Here is a 20,339-nt window from a genome sequence, read left to right as displayed (position 1 = left end):
ATTTTGCACATGTATGTGTTTCTGGTGAAGTATTGGTTTGATAATAATTGCACATTTACATGGACTGTGTTTTCATTAATTTGATGTGATCGTTAATTTCTGTACCCTACCAACCAAGATGTGTCTATTTATTATTACCTTCTCCCCCCCCCCCATCAAGATAAACCCCTTTATTGTATTAAAATAATGTTTCATGACATCATTACCCTCTTTAATATGTCTGTTCATCACCAACATTGTCATGACCCTTGACCTCTCTGTCATCATCAAATATCATGAATACATGTTTTATTGTCCCCCACTTTTTGGACTGCTGCCTTGTATTTTATTAAGTTAAATTTAGTCTTGAACAACCAGACATTGTATTCTATTAGTTTAAATTGTTTCTTGTTTAACCAGACATCATTGGTCATTCTTCAGATTATACATAAACTGACCATCACAAATTGAAATATTAAATGGAGATTCTGAGTATAAATTAAGTTTAATATTTCTTCTGTGAACTGTGTTATTTGAGTTTATATAGAGATCTGGTTGATCAGGACTAATATTTACTCTAATGCCTTTGCCTCTGTCCTGGAAATAAGGAATTTAACTGTACCATATGAAATTTCAACCATTCTTGAACTTTGGTCCCAATGTGTATTAAAAAATTTACTAAAAACAGAAATCGGTCTGTCACAGAGACTTTATTCCTAGACTTGGCTTTTGTTTCAGATTAAGCAATAGTTAATTATATTTAGTAATTCTGATTTTTATGTGAATTTGTAGAGAGTCAGCAGAAACTCCAGCTGACGAGGAAACGACCAGTCGTCGAAGTCGTCGAAGAGAATCGAACGAACCATCAGAGGTAAGAATCATCATTTTGTCATTTTTATATACGTCCATGATTGTATATAGTCTGTGCCAGCTCTATCAGACAGATGTGAATTATTTAATGGGTCATGGCAGGTTGGATGGCTGAATGGTTAGCGTGCGCTGTATCATAAAGTCTGTCATTGAGTGAACTTCCCTGGTTTTGAATCCCCTGTTGTATGTGACAAAGAGTAGAGTCGCCTGGCCAGCCACGTGGGTTTTCTCCGAGTCCTCTGGTTTCCTCCCACTGCTAAAGACCCCTACGCGCAAGCGAATTATTGAAATAGAATTAAACCATATGTTAGTCCCGAAATGACCTAGTTTGTGTCGAGTGGACAAGGTATAGGGTTGTCTGTCAAACTTTGTGGTTTTGATTCCCCGGTTGTACATGACAAGGAGCAGGGTCGCCTGTCCAACCTCATGAGTTCTCTCCGGGTCCCCCCGGTTTCCTCCCACTGCTAAAGACCCCTACGCACAAGCGAATTATTGAAATAAAATTGAACCATATGTTAGTCCCGAAATGACCTAGTTTGTGTCAAGTGGATGTTAAACCCCATTTCTCTCTCTCTGTCTCTAATAATAGTCTAGGTTAACCATAAGTGTTATTAGAAAAAACTACCCAAGGCTTTATTTTATAAAAATGATTTACTGGAGAAACAGGTAAAACCTGTATAGTCTCTCTCCCCTGTACAGGTGGCCATCTTCATCCTCTTTCATGCAAACTGTTATTTTTATGACCATAATTTACAGGAAGAATCAGCAAGCTCGCGGCGCCGTCGCGCTAAGGAACAGGAGGTAATCATATCATAGTCTATAAGCATATCATAGTCTATCAGCATATCATAGTTACCTATAATCCTATCATAGTCTACTGATGTCATGTTATAGTCTAGTATAATCCTATCATAGTCTACAGATAATCCTATTATAGTCTACAGATAATCCTATCATAGTCTTAAGTAAATTATAATCAAGCAAAGGCAATCCTAACTGGTAGTCAGAATACAAAGTCTAATGGAGGAATTGAAAAATCCTATCATAGTCTGCCAATAATCCTATCCTAGTCTACTGTTAATCCTATTCTAGCCCAAATATTATCCTATCATAGTCTCATTGAATAATCCATGCCATACTTCAGCATAAAATCTAACTTGAATTAGACATAACATAATATGCTCTAATATATTAAAGTACATTAAATTTAAAGGACAATATTAGTGTCAGCCATTATTACATTTGTCACTTCAGTCAGTTATACAGAAGGATAACTCGTGTTTCCTTTTGCTTTTATCGCTTCCGTTTATTGAAATCTTCATTACGCATCTATGGTAGCAATGATCTCTGTGTTAAAATTATATTTGGAACGTGTTTAACCAGTTCTATCACATATGTAATAATGACTGACACCAACATTGTCCTTTAAATACCCATGGATTATAATCCATCTGTTATATATGCAATTTGATATATTAACATTTGGTTCTGATCTACTATTAATAGAACTATAGATAGATGCATGCAAATATATAATACTACAGCTAATGAACAATAACCCCTTAATTATGTCAACATATCCTTTCCATAAGTATAAAACGAACCCGAATGTCAATGTTACCTGCCACAGGTAAATTTCAATGTTAGTAATTTCTGCCGTTGTCCTTGAGTAGTCGTAACTTTCCGTCAATGAACAATCAGTGACATCATTTCAGTCCTTCCGCTCATATTCTACTATATACTTCTATGAGCAGAAGGATTAAAATGACATCACAGATTGTTTATTGACAGAAAGTTATGACTACTCACGGACAACGTTGGAAATTACTAACGTTTTGACATTGGGACATTCTCCCACCCACCAAAATAAAGCCAGCAATGATCTTGTTCTGATGCAAATTTCATTAATGAGCTATATTAACTAAAAGTAAATCTTTACTGCATTTATTTCGGAAACGAATGTATATGTTTCAAGCGTTCTGGATTTTAGCATTTTTAACAGTTCAGGTTTACCTTCATCTGACAACGCAATTAATCTCTAACTGTTTTAACTGTTTTAACATTGAATTCGCTTTTGCTGTAACATTATCTTTGCTTTATTTAATGTAACTCAGGAAGAAGCTGAGGCAGAATCTGCACCTGCTGAAGAAGAAGAACAACCTGCTGAAGAGGAGGTTTGTTAGAGTGACTTCCCCTTCTAAATTAGATTTTTTGAGAGTTGTTCCCCTTTGGAATTTAGTTTATACTGTTTAGGCCTCCACTGTGATTAGACTATAAATAGGTTTTACTATTTGTTGTATAGTATATGGTGTAGATATAGGCTGCCATAGTACGATATTGACTTGCTCTTTATAGTTAGTTGTTATGTTCGATCTTGTAATCTTCCCCTTTCGAAAGAGTTATATGTTATTCTCAACTTAAAACATCATAAATTCCCTGTTGTGAAATAGTTACAGTATTAGTTATTATGTATAGTCTTGTAATTTTCGACAGATGTGATATAGGCTCATTATCAAGTACACAACCGAGATAGATGTTACTGGCCATCATAATTGATACTGGATAATCATACATTCCAATAAACAACATGAGATAATTGATACTGGATAATCATACATTCCTATAAACAACATGATGAGATAATGATACTGGATAATCATACTTTCCTTTAAACAACATGATGAGATAATGATACTGGATAATCATACATTCCTATAAACAACATAAGATAATTGATACTGGATAATCATACATTCCTATAAACAACATGATGAGATAAATGATACTGGATAATCATACATACCTATAAACAACATGATGAGATAAATGTAGTGCCTTGAAATGTGATGTTTATGAGAAGTCATTTATGTTTAGTTCTCAGTGTTGTACGATGCGTTACGATAGGATTGTTCCTATTGAGTCCACGATCTGGTACTAGCAGATATGGTTCGATACAGTGATGAAACTGTGTTGTATAATGCTAGGTGCGATGCGTTACGATAGGATTGTCCCTATTGAGTCCACGATCTGGTACTTACAGATACGTTTCGATACGGTTAACACGATTGCTACAACTGACCTCAATATATGATAAGACCTGATAGGATCACCACAAATAATCCAAGATTAAAGCCACGATTTCAATCGTAGCATGAATCATGATATTGGCAACCTAGCATTAGCCAAGTAGTGATCCTTTGACAAAATAAAAACATAAAAATAAAACCCTCCCTCCCATACCAGAATATTTTGTTGTATGTATGGCCTTAAAGTAAAGTTATATTTGTGAAAAATAAATGTACCAAGTTATCTTCCCTTAGTAAAATCCTAAAATATGGAAGGACCTTTCAATTTATTTTGAATGAAATATTTGTCTTGCCTTTACGTAGCACTACAGATCCAAACCAAGGACCTTAATTTATTTCAGTTTTAAAATATCTGCATGTAATATTTTTTAAGCATGGTGTATGTATTTAAAATTTAAAATATTCTTAAAATTTATTCACGTAGAAACAGGGTTGGATTTAAACCTTAGGGAGCCTGGGGTACTTTAGGTTCAGGGACCCCTCAACCTAGAAATTTAATAACATGACAAATACAAAAAGTGAACTAAATGATAAAACACATTTAGATAAACACAAGAGCTCTATGGATAAACACATAAGGCCTGTCATTGAGTCAACGTGTGTGGTTTCAATTCCCCAGTTGTAGGTGACAAGGAGTAAGGTCACCTGTCTAACCCGGTGGGTTTTCTTCGCATCCTCTGGTTTCCTCCCACTCCTAAAGACCCCTACACGCAAGCGAATTATTGAAATGAAATTGAACTATATGTTAGTCCCAAAATGACCTAGTTTGTGTCGAGCGGATGTTAAACCCCATTTCTCATTTCTCCCTCCCTCTCGCTCTCTCTCTCTGGATAAACAATTACTGTATTTTAATCGGATCTAGGTTTCAACAATGATCCTATTTTCATTTTCAAGCACAATATTGATACAGAAAGAAAGAAAGGATTAGTATTGTGCTTGATAACGACAAGAGAATCATTGTTGAAACGTAGCTTTAATAGACATACATTAATTGTTATCCATAGAACTGTTGTGTTTATTTTAATGTGTTCAATTACTAAATGCCATTCAAACAGTATAAATCACATTTATTCGAAAAACAAATTAGGCTCTTAAACATGCATTATGCAAGAGCTAAATCTGCCTATTGTAGGTCTTTCTTTAGACCTGAAATGTTTTCAAAAGTATTAATTAGACATTAATTAACTGATCCAGGCCTTAATCAACTCTCGATGGCATCAGATTTCTCCGATATTAAATAGATTAGAATGGTTCAGCGATACTTTGATTTAATCAAATATGGAGGACCGAGACTTAGCTTCGATCAACCAGTACGGTGGTTGAAATTATTGCACACGTCTGTCAAACCTTCAAAGGCTAATATCTTCGCTTGCAATAGAGTAATTTGAATGAAATTTTCAAATTATTCATTTTACATCATCTACTTTCGAACTTTTATAGCAAGAATGGCTAGTTCTTTATCTAAATCTTACATAATGTATCTTTAATAAAACAGTTTTATTGACTGTATGGATTAGCGTGACTACTTTTTTGGTGCACCCTACCTTTTAATGATAAAACTAATTTTATAATTATCACAATATTTTTTATAAAGGAGTGCTCAGGGCCTTGACGGTACTGCTCAGGGCTTTGGCAGAGTTCTCGGGGCATTTCCCTGCATTTGTCTCTTTGTAAATTCGGCCCTGTTTCGAAATATCCATCATAATATCAATAATTGTTATTCCTCTGCTTTATATATAATACATCTGTCAGACATTGTCATATTTTTGTAGCTTTTAATAATTCTTGTCAACTTTTCTTTTTTAATCAGTCGCTTCATTAAGATTAATTTTTCAAATGTCCAAACTGTATTTCATTTCTTGCATAATTCATAGAATTTAGTCATTCTTTCGACTGTACAAGTCACCAAAATGTCTACTAATGAATCCATTTTAGGACAAGACTCCAAGCAGTGTCATCAACTCCTGAAAGATGAAACTTTATCAGCATCCTGGTTTTTGATGGATGAATCATTCACCAAAGTTGTGGATTAGCTCTGGGGGTGTAATAAGGGTGTCTTAATTGATAGAAATTTAAGCTAAAATATTGTAAAGGATGCTGTTTTTGTTTGTTGCTATTTGTTGAGCTATCTACGAGAGAAAGGAAAGGAACCTTGACAAAATAATACTTTGGCCATTTTGAGATCATTTTTTTTTTATAAACAATATTTTATTCTCAGAAAAGGATTGAGGAACAGGTTAGGCCTATATTACCTCACTCTCAGTTTCTTTTATTATTTTCAGCCAATGAAAAAAACAGTATCCTTTCCATTCTTTAGTTTAAAGTTTTTATTAATAGGGTCCCTGACCTCCAATTTTTACCAAAAAAACACAGCTAAATTGAATTGTTTGGTTATTTCAGGACAATACAGCAGCTCAAGAAGCAGCTGAACGTCGACGTCGACAAGAGGAAGAAGAAGAAGAACGTAATCGACAAGAAGCCGCAGAACGTAAACGACAGGAAGCAGAACGTATACGTCAAAAACAAGAAAAACAAGAAGAAGAGGAAGAAAGACGCAGACAGGTTTGTTTCTGCTTTTTTATTTTTAAAGACAAAAACATACCGTCCATACACATTCTGCATGATCTGGGCAGTGATGAATTTCACCCCAACAAAAACATACAGTACGTCCGCATTTTGCCCCAGTATTTCTTACAGTGTGCTATGAGGGAAATTGTGTCGGTACAGCGGCGCTACGAATTACTCATATCATATTTCAACTGCTAAGAAATCTTTTACATGCAGGCCAATGTGTACCCGGTAGTAAGCGTTGTCCATTGCCAGGCCCTCTGTCCTGCACTACTGACTTGGGTAACACCTGAAATTCTGATGAACTTTCCCGACCAACACCGGGATAGAACATGGACTTCCAAGTTAGCGAGCCAACGTCTTACCTACTGAGCCATAGTGGCTCCCCCAATCACTCAGCAGGGATAACTCCATCATGCATTCAGAATGTAAGGACACACTAAACTAAGATTAAAATGTGGTCAAATTTTAAGATATATGTGCATGCTGGACACTTGATTTGTCAGGATCAAAAAGGTAGGTGTTTTATGCATGTAAATTAGGGTTTGAGGATATGTTTGCAGAGAGTGTTTATGGAGAGCCATGACGGCTCAATGAGTAGAAATTAAATGAAATGAAATGGGGTTTAACGTCCTACTGTTATGCCCCTATACTGGGCTAATGAAGATGGGCATACGCCATACAGTGTGCATTCCAATGTATACACAGGACCTTGGTTTTTTCGTCTCATCCAAAGAACTAGACATCTGTCCTTGTCAGACCCTCCGTCCGGCATCACTGACAAGGGGGAACAGGCTGAATGAGTAAGGCGCTGGTTGACTAACCAGGCGATCCAGGGTTTGTTCTTCAGGATTTTTCTGCGTTACACCCTGCTCTTATTTCGAATTCAACCTATCAAGTGTTCTGTATGTGCATACCAACAAGTACAAAGGGACCTCCATTTTTTTTTTTGTCCCTTCCAAAAGGTTGACACTATTCCTTTCAAGGCCCTAATCCTCCACCACTGACAAGGGAAAATTACGCTGCAAAATCTCAGTAGAGCTTTCATGGCCAAATCTCCTTCTTAGTGTTCCAGCAGCTTACTCATTGAGACACTGTGGTTCCCATTTTATTTTGGGCATAACCATAAATGAATAAGCGTAGAACACGCCTAGCCGCCCGTGGGCTTTTAATTTGTTTTATTGAAATAGTGCATGTTATTTCTTTGAATATGTTTTGCATGTGCATGATGGCATGTTTGTGTGTTTTTTTACAGGAGGAGGAGTGTGCTTTCTTTGATATGATCTATGGATGTGATGATGATAAAACCGATGCGCTAAGTGAACTAGATTCGAAAATCATCGAAAGTTACGAATATGTCACAAAGAACATGAAAGAGAAAACAATGTCGCGTCTCGTGCAGAATGGTTCCGATGTAAATTCCAATATGTCCGACAGTAGTCTGTGTTATCAAGCCGATTCTGAAAGTCATTGTCAAGATACGGACACGACTGATGCAGCAGAGAGCGAAATATTCGAATATCCTAAAGAATCAAGATCGTTATCACATGTACAAGAAACTTATGGCTCAACTTGCACATCAGATTGCGAGAGTTACGAGGAAAATCGACGAGAGAAACGATATACGCGTAAAGTGAAAAGTCCAGGCGTGGATCCCCGAGCTACGCCAATAAATTATTATTCTGATTCCGATATGACAGACACAATGGAGGAAGATGATGACCTAACTCAAACTTACACAAACACAAAATTTTCAGAACAGATTCAATATAGTGGTGATAAGGCAATTAACAACGAGAGGCCACGTAACGGTGATGGATACGAATCTGAAAGTGTTTTTTGTCCTCCATCAAAGGAAAATCCTACACAAAATGTGATATCCTATGTCGATAAACCACAAAGGAAAACATCCAATGATATCAAGGAAAACCATAAATCACATGTTGGTCAATTGAAAAACCAAAACAATGGGAAAATTCCATTAAAAGAAGAACAGACAACATCTTTCTCTGTTCCACGACTTGATTTCGGAGGCGACGGATCATCAAAAACGTCCTCTTCTGACAGCGAAGGTAAGAATCATCATCCAATCGCCCTTGGTGACGGAATCGGAAGCCGATTGAAGTCTGTTTCAAATCTTCTGGAACTGGATTTCGGGGATGAAAATGGAGTCAACGAATCACCACGTCTGACAGATTCATCTCCATCGGATGCCGAACCACCATCTAGAAAAACTAGCAGCTCATCCATAGGTTCGAAACTGAATTCAAAAATGGCTGCCTTGTATGCCAGTTTTTCAGCTGATGACAAAGCCGAACTGTCACCGAGGCGACAAACGGACAATAAGCCGAGTGTGAAGCCGAGGAAGAAGTCTCTAGCTGTGTCGAGTGATAGTCCCTGTTCTAGTCCACGTAATGGTTCAGGAAATCTCACGCCAAGAAAGAATGGTGGATATATCCCTGCCGTGATAACAGACGAATCCATCGAAGCTGCAAAATCTTGTAAATATTCTCCGCGAAAACAGATGGACAAATGGAAGTTGCCGATACCAATTCCTGGAATGATCAAGTCTACAGCGCATTCCGTTAGTTCTGGTCAAGTGACAAAAGTTTCAGATAATTTGATCAAAGATGAGGTTAAGGTTCTTCCAAAGCCAAGACCCCTTTCTGCTGACCGGGGACGAACTTTTATTGAAATGAAAGAGAGAGAAGAAAAACGGAAACGACTGGAAGAGCTAGAGAAAAAAAATAAAATGAACAAATCTGTTCTTGATTTGATTGCGCAAAGACAGAGTTTCCACAGTAGACGTAACGATATTGAATTACCTTCGCCAAGGGACATCCCCGACTCATCAAAAGTTTCTGTTCGTGAAACTTTAATGTCAAGTGGCTGTGAGTTATCCTCTCCTAGAACATCTTCTCCTCGAATCTCGGGGCTTCGATCAACGAAAACTGAAAGCATTGTTTCGCCACGTGGTACTCCTCTGAAAGTTCATCACGCAAGCCGTTTCGACGAAATATTAAAGGATGTGGTATCACCAAGGAGGTCATCTTTAAAGGATGAATCGAGTAGAAATGTCGGTGAGATCAAAGGTTGGAGGGAGTTTCAACAGGAATACAATACTAAACGCAGGGTGTCTAAAATTGATTTTAGTTCCGATACTGATTGTGACCGATCCGAAAAGTCAAATTTGAGAAAGTCAGATATGGAGTTTCTGTCCCCCAGAAATCGTGATCTAAGACTAAATTTATCTCCAGTCACAGGGGAAAACGCCCTGTTGCGAAAAATTAATTCGTTTCAAGATAGAATCCATTCTATTGAAACGGCAAATAGTAAAGACTCAGCCCCCAATACTACAACCAGTGTTTTAGGTCCCAGAGTAAGATCTAGCTCTCATGATGGGCGTGTTTCATTTATAAAGGCAAAATTATTAAAGTCGGAAACCGAAAATCTGAGTAATTCGTTAAAATTTAGTCCAAGAGGTGTGGGCGTTTCCAGTATTTCCAATGTCAAGGGCAATATCTCTAATAATAATATTACCAGTGGTTCATCGAATCAGTCGAATTTACGACCAAATAAATTAATGAGAGACAATTCTGCATCACGTAAAAGTCGTGTTTTTATGTCACATGATGTATCATCAACCAATCATCTGGATGGAGTAGATTCTGCATCAAGTAAGAGGATTGATTTAAAGAATATCGGCCGTAAACTAAGTCAAGTGAATGTAAGTTGTTTTTTGGGGGTTTTTTTTCATTCTCTAATTTTTTATTTTTTTTTCATTTGACTTATTAAGCACAATGAAGAAAAAGACAAAATATTTCAACAAATCTTGTTTACAAACATTAAGACCAGAAATTAATTTTACACAAAAACATTTCACTATATAGACCCTGTTGGGGGCACAATGTACAGGTTTGTTTTATTCATCGACGTATTGAGATCCCAAAAGGAGGTGTAGGATTCCAGAGATGGGAACAAATCACTGGACCTTTGAGTTCGCATCGAGTCCCGAGTTGCTGCACCTCGAGTCAAGTCCCAAGTCGCTGACTTTGGTACTGAGTTGAGTCAACACAAAGTCCAATTCTTGTTCAAGTGCCAGTTCATCAAGGCCATGGTGAATATAGCAAGTTAGAGTTGTTTCCGCGACTCAAGTCCTTGTCTCTTTCAAGTCGCTAGTTGTCATGACTGCCGAGTCTCGAATCGTGATAAATATTTAAACCCCAGTCGCAAGTTATGTGTTTGATGTGACTTAGGTTGGACAGCGTTGATGTTTCTAGTAGGATACCCACAGTTCCATGCACCTCAAGCCAAAAACTCGCCATAACAGACTGTTTCATTGGCTAATCCCTCACACCAACCAAAATTCCAGTTATATAACAACTCTTCCAGATTCTAGTGTAGTAAAGACAAGTAAAACCAAATTTTGAACTATAAAAAAATCGAAACGAAATAGGATATGTGTTTTAATCAGATTTGACCTTTGTAGGATTTACCAGAAATCTTAAGATGACTGTATATAATTTCGGGTCTTGAGCTCCTTTTTCAAATGATGCATTTAGGGGAAGAACGATCTAAGTCACATTTTTGTCTTTTTGCATAAAACATTTGGACGAGAAAGCTTGACGCAAACAGAACCAAGAGTGATTTAATTACAACTTCAAAATGATGTTTAACACGAAACATTATTACCAGCAAATTAAGGTTAAATAAAGGGTACGATGGACTTGTATTTGTCCGGGAGGCCATTTAAGAAAGGTACCCTTGGTTGATGTGACTCTGATGGTTTTTACCTGAAATTGATTGTTCCACAGAAAGCTTATACAATTTGCTACCAGATGGCATCATTAACTGGGGTTCGTTGAAAAAGTGACTTAGATCATTCTTCCCCTGGGCTCTTCATATAATTTCGTTTCTTGAGCTCCTTTTTCAAATGATGCATTTAGAAATCTTAAGATGACTTTTCAAACAGATCATGGACTTTATATCGTGTACAAAAATATTTTATTTTGACAGACAATGCTTTGTTTTGCTCCAAGCTCCTATTTCTAGACACTTTCTGATATAAAATTTCTCTTGATTTTTCAGCTGGACCGTGTTACCCTACAGTTAATGAGTACTGTTAAAAATCGCTTAAATAAATTTGAATCAAAAATAAACTCACCAAGGGTAGGTAATCATCTTATTGAGAAACATAAGAAATGAAATTAAATTAAATGAGGTTTAACGTCCTAATATTCTGCTCCGACTGGGCTAATGAAGATGGGCATAGCCCATACAGTGTGCTATGGGGGAAATTTTCCCCGGGCAGCGGCACTATAGCCTACTCTTGCATCGAATTCCAACTGCCAAGGGATCTTTTACATTTTATTTCATTACACAAACTAAAACTCTAAAGAATTTTTGTTTCCATGACCTTGAGTAATAAGGAGTACTGTTCGAGTAAGGCCTTGTGCATTTTCTAGGGGTTTCTTCAACTTCTCCAGCAATTAGTCTGACCATTTCCAATCGTTTGAATAGATCTTATTTTTATTTCAGTCACCCAGAGTAGAATCTCCAAGAGAATCAAGAGCTTTCAGAGTTTGTCGAGAATCTATGGAAGAAAGTGAAAAAAATAGAAATCAACAATTTGATAAAGAAAATAACAAAAGTACTCGTCAAAGATTTACTCAGATAACTGGAATCAGTGATAGACCTTTAAATGGGATTGTGGGTAACGACAATAAGCCATCTCCACGCAGAATCCTACCCGCTACTCCGAATCAATACCGCGAACAATCGGTCACTAATGGCTCTGATCGGTGTTTGCATTCGTCAACTGGTGTGAGAAAAAGTCCAGTTCCTCTGCCTTATAATAGGGAAAGTCCAGCTAGTGTCAGAAACAGCTTACATAATGGCCGAGATAGTCCTATTCTGGTGATAAATGGAAGAGGGAGTCCAGTTGATTCCAGGAACACGTCACAAAATGGACGAGACAGTCCAGCTAATATCAGAAACGGCTTACAGAATGGCAGAGAAAGTCCAATTCTGGTGATAAATGGCAGGAAGAGTCCTGTGAATCCAAGGAACACGTTACAAAACAGCCGAGAAAGACCAGTTTCAGTCATAAATGGAAGAGAAAGTCCAGCTAATTCCTGGAATACTTTGCAGAACGGAAGAGATAGTCCAATTCCAGTGAGAAATGGAAGAGATAGTCCAGTTGATTTTGTGAGCAGAATACGTAGCTGCCAAGAGAGTCCACTTCCGATACGAAGAAGTCGTTACGATCGATGCCAGGATGAAAAGTTACAGAGACAATTTTCTACCATCAACGAGAACCGAAAGTTGAGTATCGTCAGCAGCTCTGGGTTTGAGAGTTCAGAAGAAGATGATGATTGTGGACAGTTACAATCGTTTAGAAAGCTACTAGACAACGATGACAACTCCAGAAGATCGTCTGGTCCTCAGCTGAAATACAGTTCCTTGAGAGACAGCTGTGAATCTTTAATCGAAAGTCCCAGGTCGACGGCCAGATCCCAGTCCAGAAGTTCTAGCAACAGTCGCATGAATGAAATTTTACAAAAATTTGAGAATCTAACTTCTGAAATTTCTCGACCAAGTGAAAGACAAACATCTATCGGTCGATTTGATGGCATTGGACGACGTTTGTCACGCGGGTTGAGTATGGAGGATTTACTGATGAGATTTTCCTGTGAGGATTTGAGTCCGCAATCTGAAATTTATTCCTCAGACTGTATGTCACCAAGATGGTCATCCACCAGAAATACTAGCATGCTAGGTATTAAGTCTGCTAGAACGTAATACCTGAACAAAAGCTCATTTTAAACAATTTGGTTGTATTAGACGATTGATGCATGTGTGAATCCTGCTTAAATTCTTCATTTTAAATGGATATTGCCATGTAATTTACTGTGGAGACAAAATGTCTGAAATGCACATACAGTGGCGGATTAAGCTCCGCCAAGGCCTGAGGCGGCAGTTGCTGGAGGGCCTATCTAGTTTTTAAAGTTAGAGCCAAGGTAGTTGCTAACATTAAAAACAGGATTCGTTACTGAGGTTATAATATTATTAAAATATTAGTTATAACTATTGAAATTTGTCGTACAAAATGCTTTGACAGCAGAAACGTCACCTGAAACCAACTGTACATACACCTATTTTCAAGGATAATATTTCCTCATGATGGGGTGTTTACATCGATACTAGCGCAAGATCTTTTGCTAGATATTTTTTCTTAAGCCAAAGTCGTTTGATACTGGTAATGTAACTTTATATGCCCATAAATGACGTCACGTGGATATAATATATTAAGCAAGACATAACCGAAAACTTACAAGGATTTAACGTACATTGTAGGCCTACGTTTAAAAAATAAGATCAGATCTCCAAACAATAGGGCCTATTTAAAATTGCGTGGGTCTAATTAATTTCGGGTGAGGGCCTTTGTTGATTCCCGTTGGGCCTAAACCCCACCCCCTAACATTCATTGTCTATGCGTTTTTAATCGTATCAAACAAGTCTAAAAAATTTTTTTTTACAAAATCTTTGGGCCTGAGGCTGCAGCCTCATCAGCCTCACTGATAATCCGCTACTGTGCACATAGCCCAAGTTGTTAGTTGTTTAAAGTTGGGCATGTAAAAAGTGTTTTAGTTAATCAATATGGTATTGATCACATAATTTTACCCAATATAATTCGCTTGTGCGTAGGGGTCTTTAGCAGTGGGAGGAAACCGTAGGGCCCGAAGAAAACCCACGAGGTTGGACAGGTGCCCCCTACTCCCAACCACGCTAGTTGACTCAATGACAGACCTTATGATACAGCGTGCACGCGCTAACCATTCGGCCATCCCCCTCCTCCCCCTAACCATTATATACTTTGATGTGTATGAATAATGATTTTAAGGATATACTTGAGATTACCTTTGATTGAATGACTGAATGAAAACCAAAAGGGGCCACTTATAAAACGCACTGCTGATTTGACTCGGGAAGTACTGAAAACGATTTTTATCATGATTGTAGACTGGAACTTACTGACTGACAACAACATCCCACGGAGACCACAACAGTTTTACTCAACAGTGAACATAGGCACAAAGGCTAAAAATTAAAATTCATAAGCTTTTAACTAAATGCTTGTGATATTTCTCCATATACATTGCAATAGCCCAGGCCCCAAGTTCACAAAGCATTCTCAGACTTCAGTTAAGACTTTACTCAAAATTGTTCACCTTATTTTAACTAAAATAATATAGCCCTTTATGAAACTTTTGTTGTTTTAATGTATCAAATACATCAATAAGAAACTTTGTGCAAAGTTTTGTGTTTCCAGATCAAAGATATTCCTTTATGAACAGTGATTGGAAGTTGAGTAAATTCTTAACTTAAGTCTGATAATGCTTTGTGAACTGGGGCCTTGTACTCATGCCCTCTTGTATTAATGCAATGATGCGTTCTTGGTGTTCAAATGTCAACCTCGGCATGTTGTTGCATCTTCCACAGAACTATACGAGCTGCACTGACCATAGACTTTCAAAGGCCACATTTTATCCACATGTTGTCATCTTAAAATAGTGATTTTTAACATTCCCATTTTGTCAACTTACGTTATCGTGATGCGTTCACCTGATCAAAAAAACATCATTCTCGTTGTGATCTGATGATGTTGAATTCAGAATTTGAAGATTTACAATCGACCAGTTATAAAATTGATGCGTTTTCATTGCATCAAAATACCGATAAATATTTATACAATTTTTATATTTATTTTCTTGTTATTGTTATGAATTTTAGTCTGTGATAATTCTATTTTTCTAAATTTTTTTTTTTTAAATTTTATTCTGTCAAAATTGTATTACAAATTAAAACTAAGGATATTCCATCCCCCCCTCCCCCCATTGAATTCCAACTGTTAAGGGTTCATTTACTCACATGGCAATTTGTACATAGGTGAACTGGATTCAAGGTTTTTTTTGTCACATCTAAGCAACTATGCAACTCTGTGCATATATTAAGCTCTTGTGCTCTTGTGCGGGAACCAAGTTAGAAAAATCCTAGGGATTTTCTCAGCTGGGATTCAGACTCGGCACAGTCTGGTCGACCTGTGATTTTACAATTAAAGTTCATTCTGTGATAAATTGAAACTTCATTCTGTGAAAAATTGAATTAATGAATTGAATTAAAGTTCATTCTGTTGAATTAAAATTGAATTAAAAGTTCAATCTGTGATAAATTGACTAAAAGTTCATTCTGTGATAAATTGAATTAATGTTGTAGATTTATTTTTGTAATATATGACTATTTATTTAAATACTATTTTTAATACAATAAATTTTAATTGTTGTTTATTTATTTATGTAAAGAAATTTATTTTTGAATTATAGTTCATACAGTTATATCTATAAATTATATTTTTATCAAAATCAGTTCGACTTCATCATTTATCAATATTTCTTTTGACATATGTTTTACCAAGAAATAAAATATTATCATTATAATAATGCACTGTCTTTATGACCTGTCTGAATAATGACCAGTAAATTTGCCTGAATAATGACCAGTTTGGGGTCTTTACAACTGTTAACATCACTAGGGACTTGGATCGTTTACAAAATCTGTAACATGCATGTTTAGGTGGTGTTGTTAGGGAAATGTTTTAAGAAATCTGAACACTGGGGCATAAGTGGTCCAGGAAGGTTGTCTCCCCTTTAGATGCGGGAAATTATTTGAATTTTGGTAAATCTGAGTCTTGTAAAGGAATCGAAAACTTAAAACTTTAGAAATATTTACAAGAGAGAGAGAGAGAGTGTCCACTCGACAAAAACAGGTCATTTTGGGACTAACATACGGTTCAATTTTATTTCATTGATTCGCATGCAAGTAAATGTCTTTAAATAGCTGTGGGAACAAACTGGAGGACCCGGAGAACACCCACAAGCTTGGACAGGTGACCCTATTTCTTGTCTCGTGCAAGTGGGGAGGTGAAACCACACCACTTGACACTTTAAAAGCATTCTCAGACTTCAGTTAAGAATTTACTCAAAATTGTTCACCTTATTTTAACTAAAACATGGCCCTTGATAATACTTTGTTGTTTTAATGTATCAAATACATTGAAAGTTGAGTAACTTAAGTCTGAGAATGCTTTGTGAAACCGGGTCTGGCCCTAAAATGGCTTCATTGGTGATAGCAATATTTATACTTTGATACTTGCATGACCTTTACAGTAGCATGATACTTGTTTTGATGACTGCATGATCTAAGAGTTTTGTTACAACACGACAAAATATTAAGGAATATTAAGGAAGCATGCAAATTGTTTATCAGTGGTCAGTGTTCCCCTTTAAATTTGAGGTAAGTAAACTTAATTTAAGTCACATATAGGGAAGAATGATATTGTAAACCTCGACATTGCAATCAATATTGCAATGGAATCATTGAAGACAATGTCATGGTTTTCTCCAACACAGTGGCATAGCATTGGTGGAGCCACCATGACTGTTACCCAGGATGCATGATTCTTAAGTACCATAGCAAGATTTAAAAAAAAAAGAAATAAAATAAAAAAATGTGTCCCCTGTCGGACAGAAATTCTCCAAGTCTGAACGTTTACAGTTTTACATGATGGAGCAAATAAATGTTGCCATGTAACTTTGTTGCTGTAATAATGGTCCACAGCATCCTTAGTATCCATAGTGGTCTCAATCCATTCTACTCCACTAACCTCTGGGGGAGGCACATATTCAAATTATCTGCCCTTGATGACTGTGCTATTTTTATAGACCACTGGGGATACTGAGGATGGGTATTTGCCTTGACTCTAGCACTGGACATCCAAGCTACGTCATTGTTGTGGCCTTTGATTACTCCACGTTTCGTTAAGTTAATGTTAACATTTTCTCACAACGTACAATTTTATGGATACACAATTACTGAGTTTAATACTAAGTGACGTTTCGACGAGGATACTCTCGTCTTTTTCAAGTAAACTCAGCAAGCTTAGTATTAAACTCAGTAATTGTGTATCAATAAAATTGTACCTTGTGTTAATATGTTCTATTACTAAATGCCAAGCAAAGAAGATTAACATTTTCTATTTGTAAATTAGGAAGAAGAAGCGAGAATGGAGGAAGATAGACTTGAAGAAGAAAGACAAGAGAAGGAAGAGGTAGGAAGAATATATATTTATCTATCCAATTTATTTGTCTGTTTTATGTTCCATATTATGTTAGTTGTTTATGTCTATATCTGTTTGTTTGTTTGTTTGTTGTCAATTATCCAGTATGGTTAATAAAAGTATATTCATTAAATCAGTGGTTAAATTTGACAAAATGCACCTGTTTAATAAAAGAAAAATAGATAAATTTTTACAAGTTACAGTTAAATTTGCTTTAAAACCTATTAGCCTCCTTCCCTCCCTCCCCCCCCCCCTCCAAAAAAGAAAAAAACCAATAAAAAATAACTACACAAAAGAAACAACAAAATTCAAACTTTCTACAAATAAACGTTAACTTTGCGCTGTGGGTCATTTATTAGACCCCCCCCCCCCATCCTGCTCTCAAAAAAATAAATAAATAAATAAATTAAAAAAAAATGTGTAAGTGAAATAAGATAAAATCGTAGTAATATTTTACAGATAACTATAGGATTTATTCACTTATTTGGTTTAGTATTTGCTCCAATTCAGAGTCTTCCCAAAATATTTTCTTTGATTTAGTACAGTTTTGTAATTTTAGTTTATTGTATTGATATGGCTCAGGCACAAAACAAAACCTGGTCACAAATACAGCATAATGAAACAGCGAAACAGCAAATAGCAAAATAAGATATCGCTTGTTGCATACATAAATTTAGTAATAAAATAGTGTAATTTAGCAAACATTTAAAGATGAGCTAAATACTGGGTACTCCTATTGCAGGCCTTTTATCTCACTTCAAATGTTATATAAATTATTATTTAGACATTTATTCACGTGATAGGCTGATAATAAATTAGACCATCAGAGCCATATAATAGTTTGACGTTAAAATGGAAAATCAAGACTCAGTTTATTGCCATAGCAATGGTACTATTTAAATTATTCCTTGTCAAAACTTCAAACATTCATAACTGCGCTCAGGATAAAGTAATTTTGCTGAAATTTTCATTATACCGGTACTGATTTTTCATGATCTATTTTTTGACTATTATAGCAAGAACAACCAGCTTTTTATTTAAATCTTACAGAATGCATCTTTTATAAATAAAGCATGGTTATGTTGAAGACCATATTTCCTTTTAAAAAGATTTATATTGTAATATTTCTTGAGTTACTATGTTGAACCACCAAACACTCAAGTAGACAAGCTGTAGTAGCGATGTGTTGATAGTTTGGTAGCTGTATAATAAGTGACTGTTTAACATCAGTTACATCACACTAATCATATGACCTTTATAAAAACCCTCATTTATAACAATATATTAAAGATCAAAATTCACTATATTATAAAAAGATATTTTTTTCATAGTGGCTTTCTAATTGGCAGTATATGCTGAAATTAAATGTCTTCTGAAACAGCCGCCGAAGAACGATCTGATAATCTATTAATATTTTGTTATATTTTTTATTCCTAAAAAAAAATTGTCCAATGATTAAAAAAATTGTTATCATTGATAAATATTATTTGAAAAATATATATTTATGTTTATGTTAAATTTCGTTATTTTTATTTGTAAATTGTGGTAAAAAAGTTTTTTGTTTTGTCTTAATTTTTGTGTCATTATTTCTTCAAAATTTGCTGTCTCTTGAAAGAAAGTGAATATAATAACTAATTTACTTAACAAAGATTAACGAACTAAATTTTAATTAATAGCATGTCACTAATGGCACATATTCATTTTTCATTTTCAAAAGTCATATCAAATTTTAATTCATCAATATTGATTTTTCGTTAAAATTTTAAATTATTTGTTTAAAGTAGTGAATTTGATGTTGTAATGAAGAAAAAGTCTCATTATGACAAACTTTTTATGATTAATACAGCTATTCTTTTATTGTTTAAAATTATAAATAATACAATTTTTTGAATAAAATATTAACACGATGTTTTATCATAAAAAAAATATTTAAATTCTTTTTTTGACTTATTTTTGTTCAAACTAATCGTATTCAGTGAAAATTAAATTGTCTGAATATATATTTTATTTCTGTATCTATGTTGTATTTGTTCATTTCTATATATGTTTTGACTTCTGTGAAATGATATGACACCACTTTCTGTCATGAATAGTTCCGTTTTGGGCATAATTAGATTTAGAAAATCAATTCATCCCTTGTAGAGCTATTTGTTCATCATTTTCTTATTTAGAAATCAGAAGTTATGAACAAAGAAATAATAATTTGTGTTCAAATCACTGATTTCATATATTTCTCATAAATCATTCAAATGATACTTTTTTCACAAAATTAATTTTTAGGTTAAATGTATCTATATTTTCATATGTAATTTAAACTATACCATTTTTACATTATTTTTATATCTGATTATAATTTGTTCACATATTGTTTTATTATGCTTCATTTTCATATTCATTCATCATTTTTACATGGAACGTTTGAGACCCCCTAGTCTAGCCTGTCAGTACTGGCATGTCAGTGATGTGTCAGTGACATGTTGTGATATATAGTTGATTATATAGTGTGTGGCAATCACAAGGCTTGTTGTAGCGTCACCCCCCTATTTTATTGTCACATTAGATTTATTTTAACTTCACTGAAATTATTTATTATATATCAAAAAAAAATTAAAAAATAATTACAAAAATGATGAAACAAAACATTTTGTGATACCATAATA

The 20,339-nt window shown here is 35.3% G+C and overlaps 1 protein-coding gene across 12 annotated transcripts in view; it reads left to right on the top strand.

Annotated features, from left to right (window-relative positions):
- The window catches only part of LOC126824069 (troponin I), an 82,391-nt gene that overhangs the window by 52,706 nt on the left and 9,346 nt on the right, over nucleotides 1-20,339 (top strand). For 7 of the 12 annotated variants that reach the window (XR_008788458.1, XR_007681448.2, XM_050553246.1 and 4 more), the window contains 5 exons: nucleotides 772-850; nucleotides 1,606-1,650; nucleotides 2,964-3,023; nucleotides 6,336-6,497; nucleotides 17,611-17,670. Coding sequence is in view for 7 of the 12 variants with exons in the window: in XM_050553246.1 (XP_050409203.1) it covers nucleotides 772-850; nucleotides 1,606-1,650; nucleotides 2,964-3,023; nucleotides 6,336-6,497; nucleotides 17,611-17,670 (406 nt within the window). In the remaining 5 variants the exon portion in view is untranslated. The remainder of the gene's footprint in view (nucleotides 1-771; nucleotides 851-1,605; nucleotides 1,651-2,963; nucleotides 3,024-6,335; nucleotides 6,498-17,610; nucleotides 17,671-20,339) is intronic. The other 5 variants (XR_008788457.1, XR_007681446.2, XR_007681447.2 and 2 more) reach the window with 1 other exon arrangement.

The sequence above is a fragment of the Patella vulgata genome, chromosome 6 (genome assembly GCF_932274485.2).
Source record: "Patella vulgata chromosome 6, xgPatVulg1.2, whole genome shotgun sequence".
Classification (NCBI taxonomy): domain Eukaryota; kingdom Metazoa; phylum Mollusca; class Gastropoda; family Patellidae; genus Patella; species Patella vulgata.
This window is presented reverse-complemented; position numbering and strand designations above follow the sequence as displayed.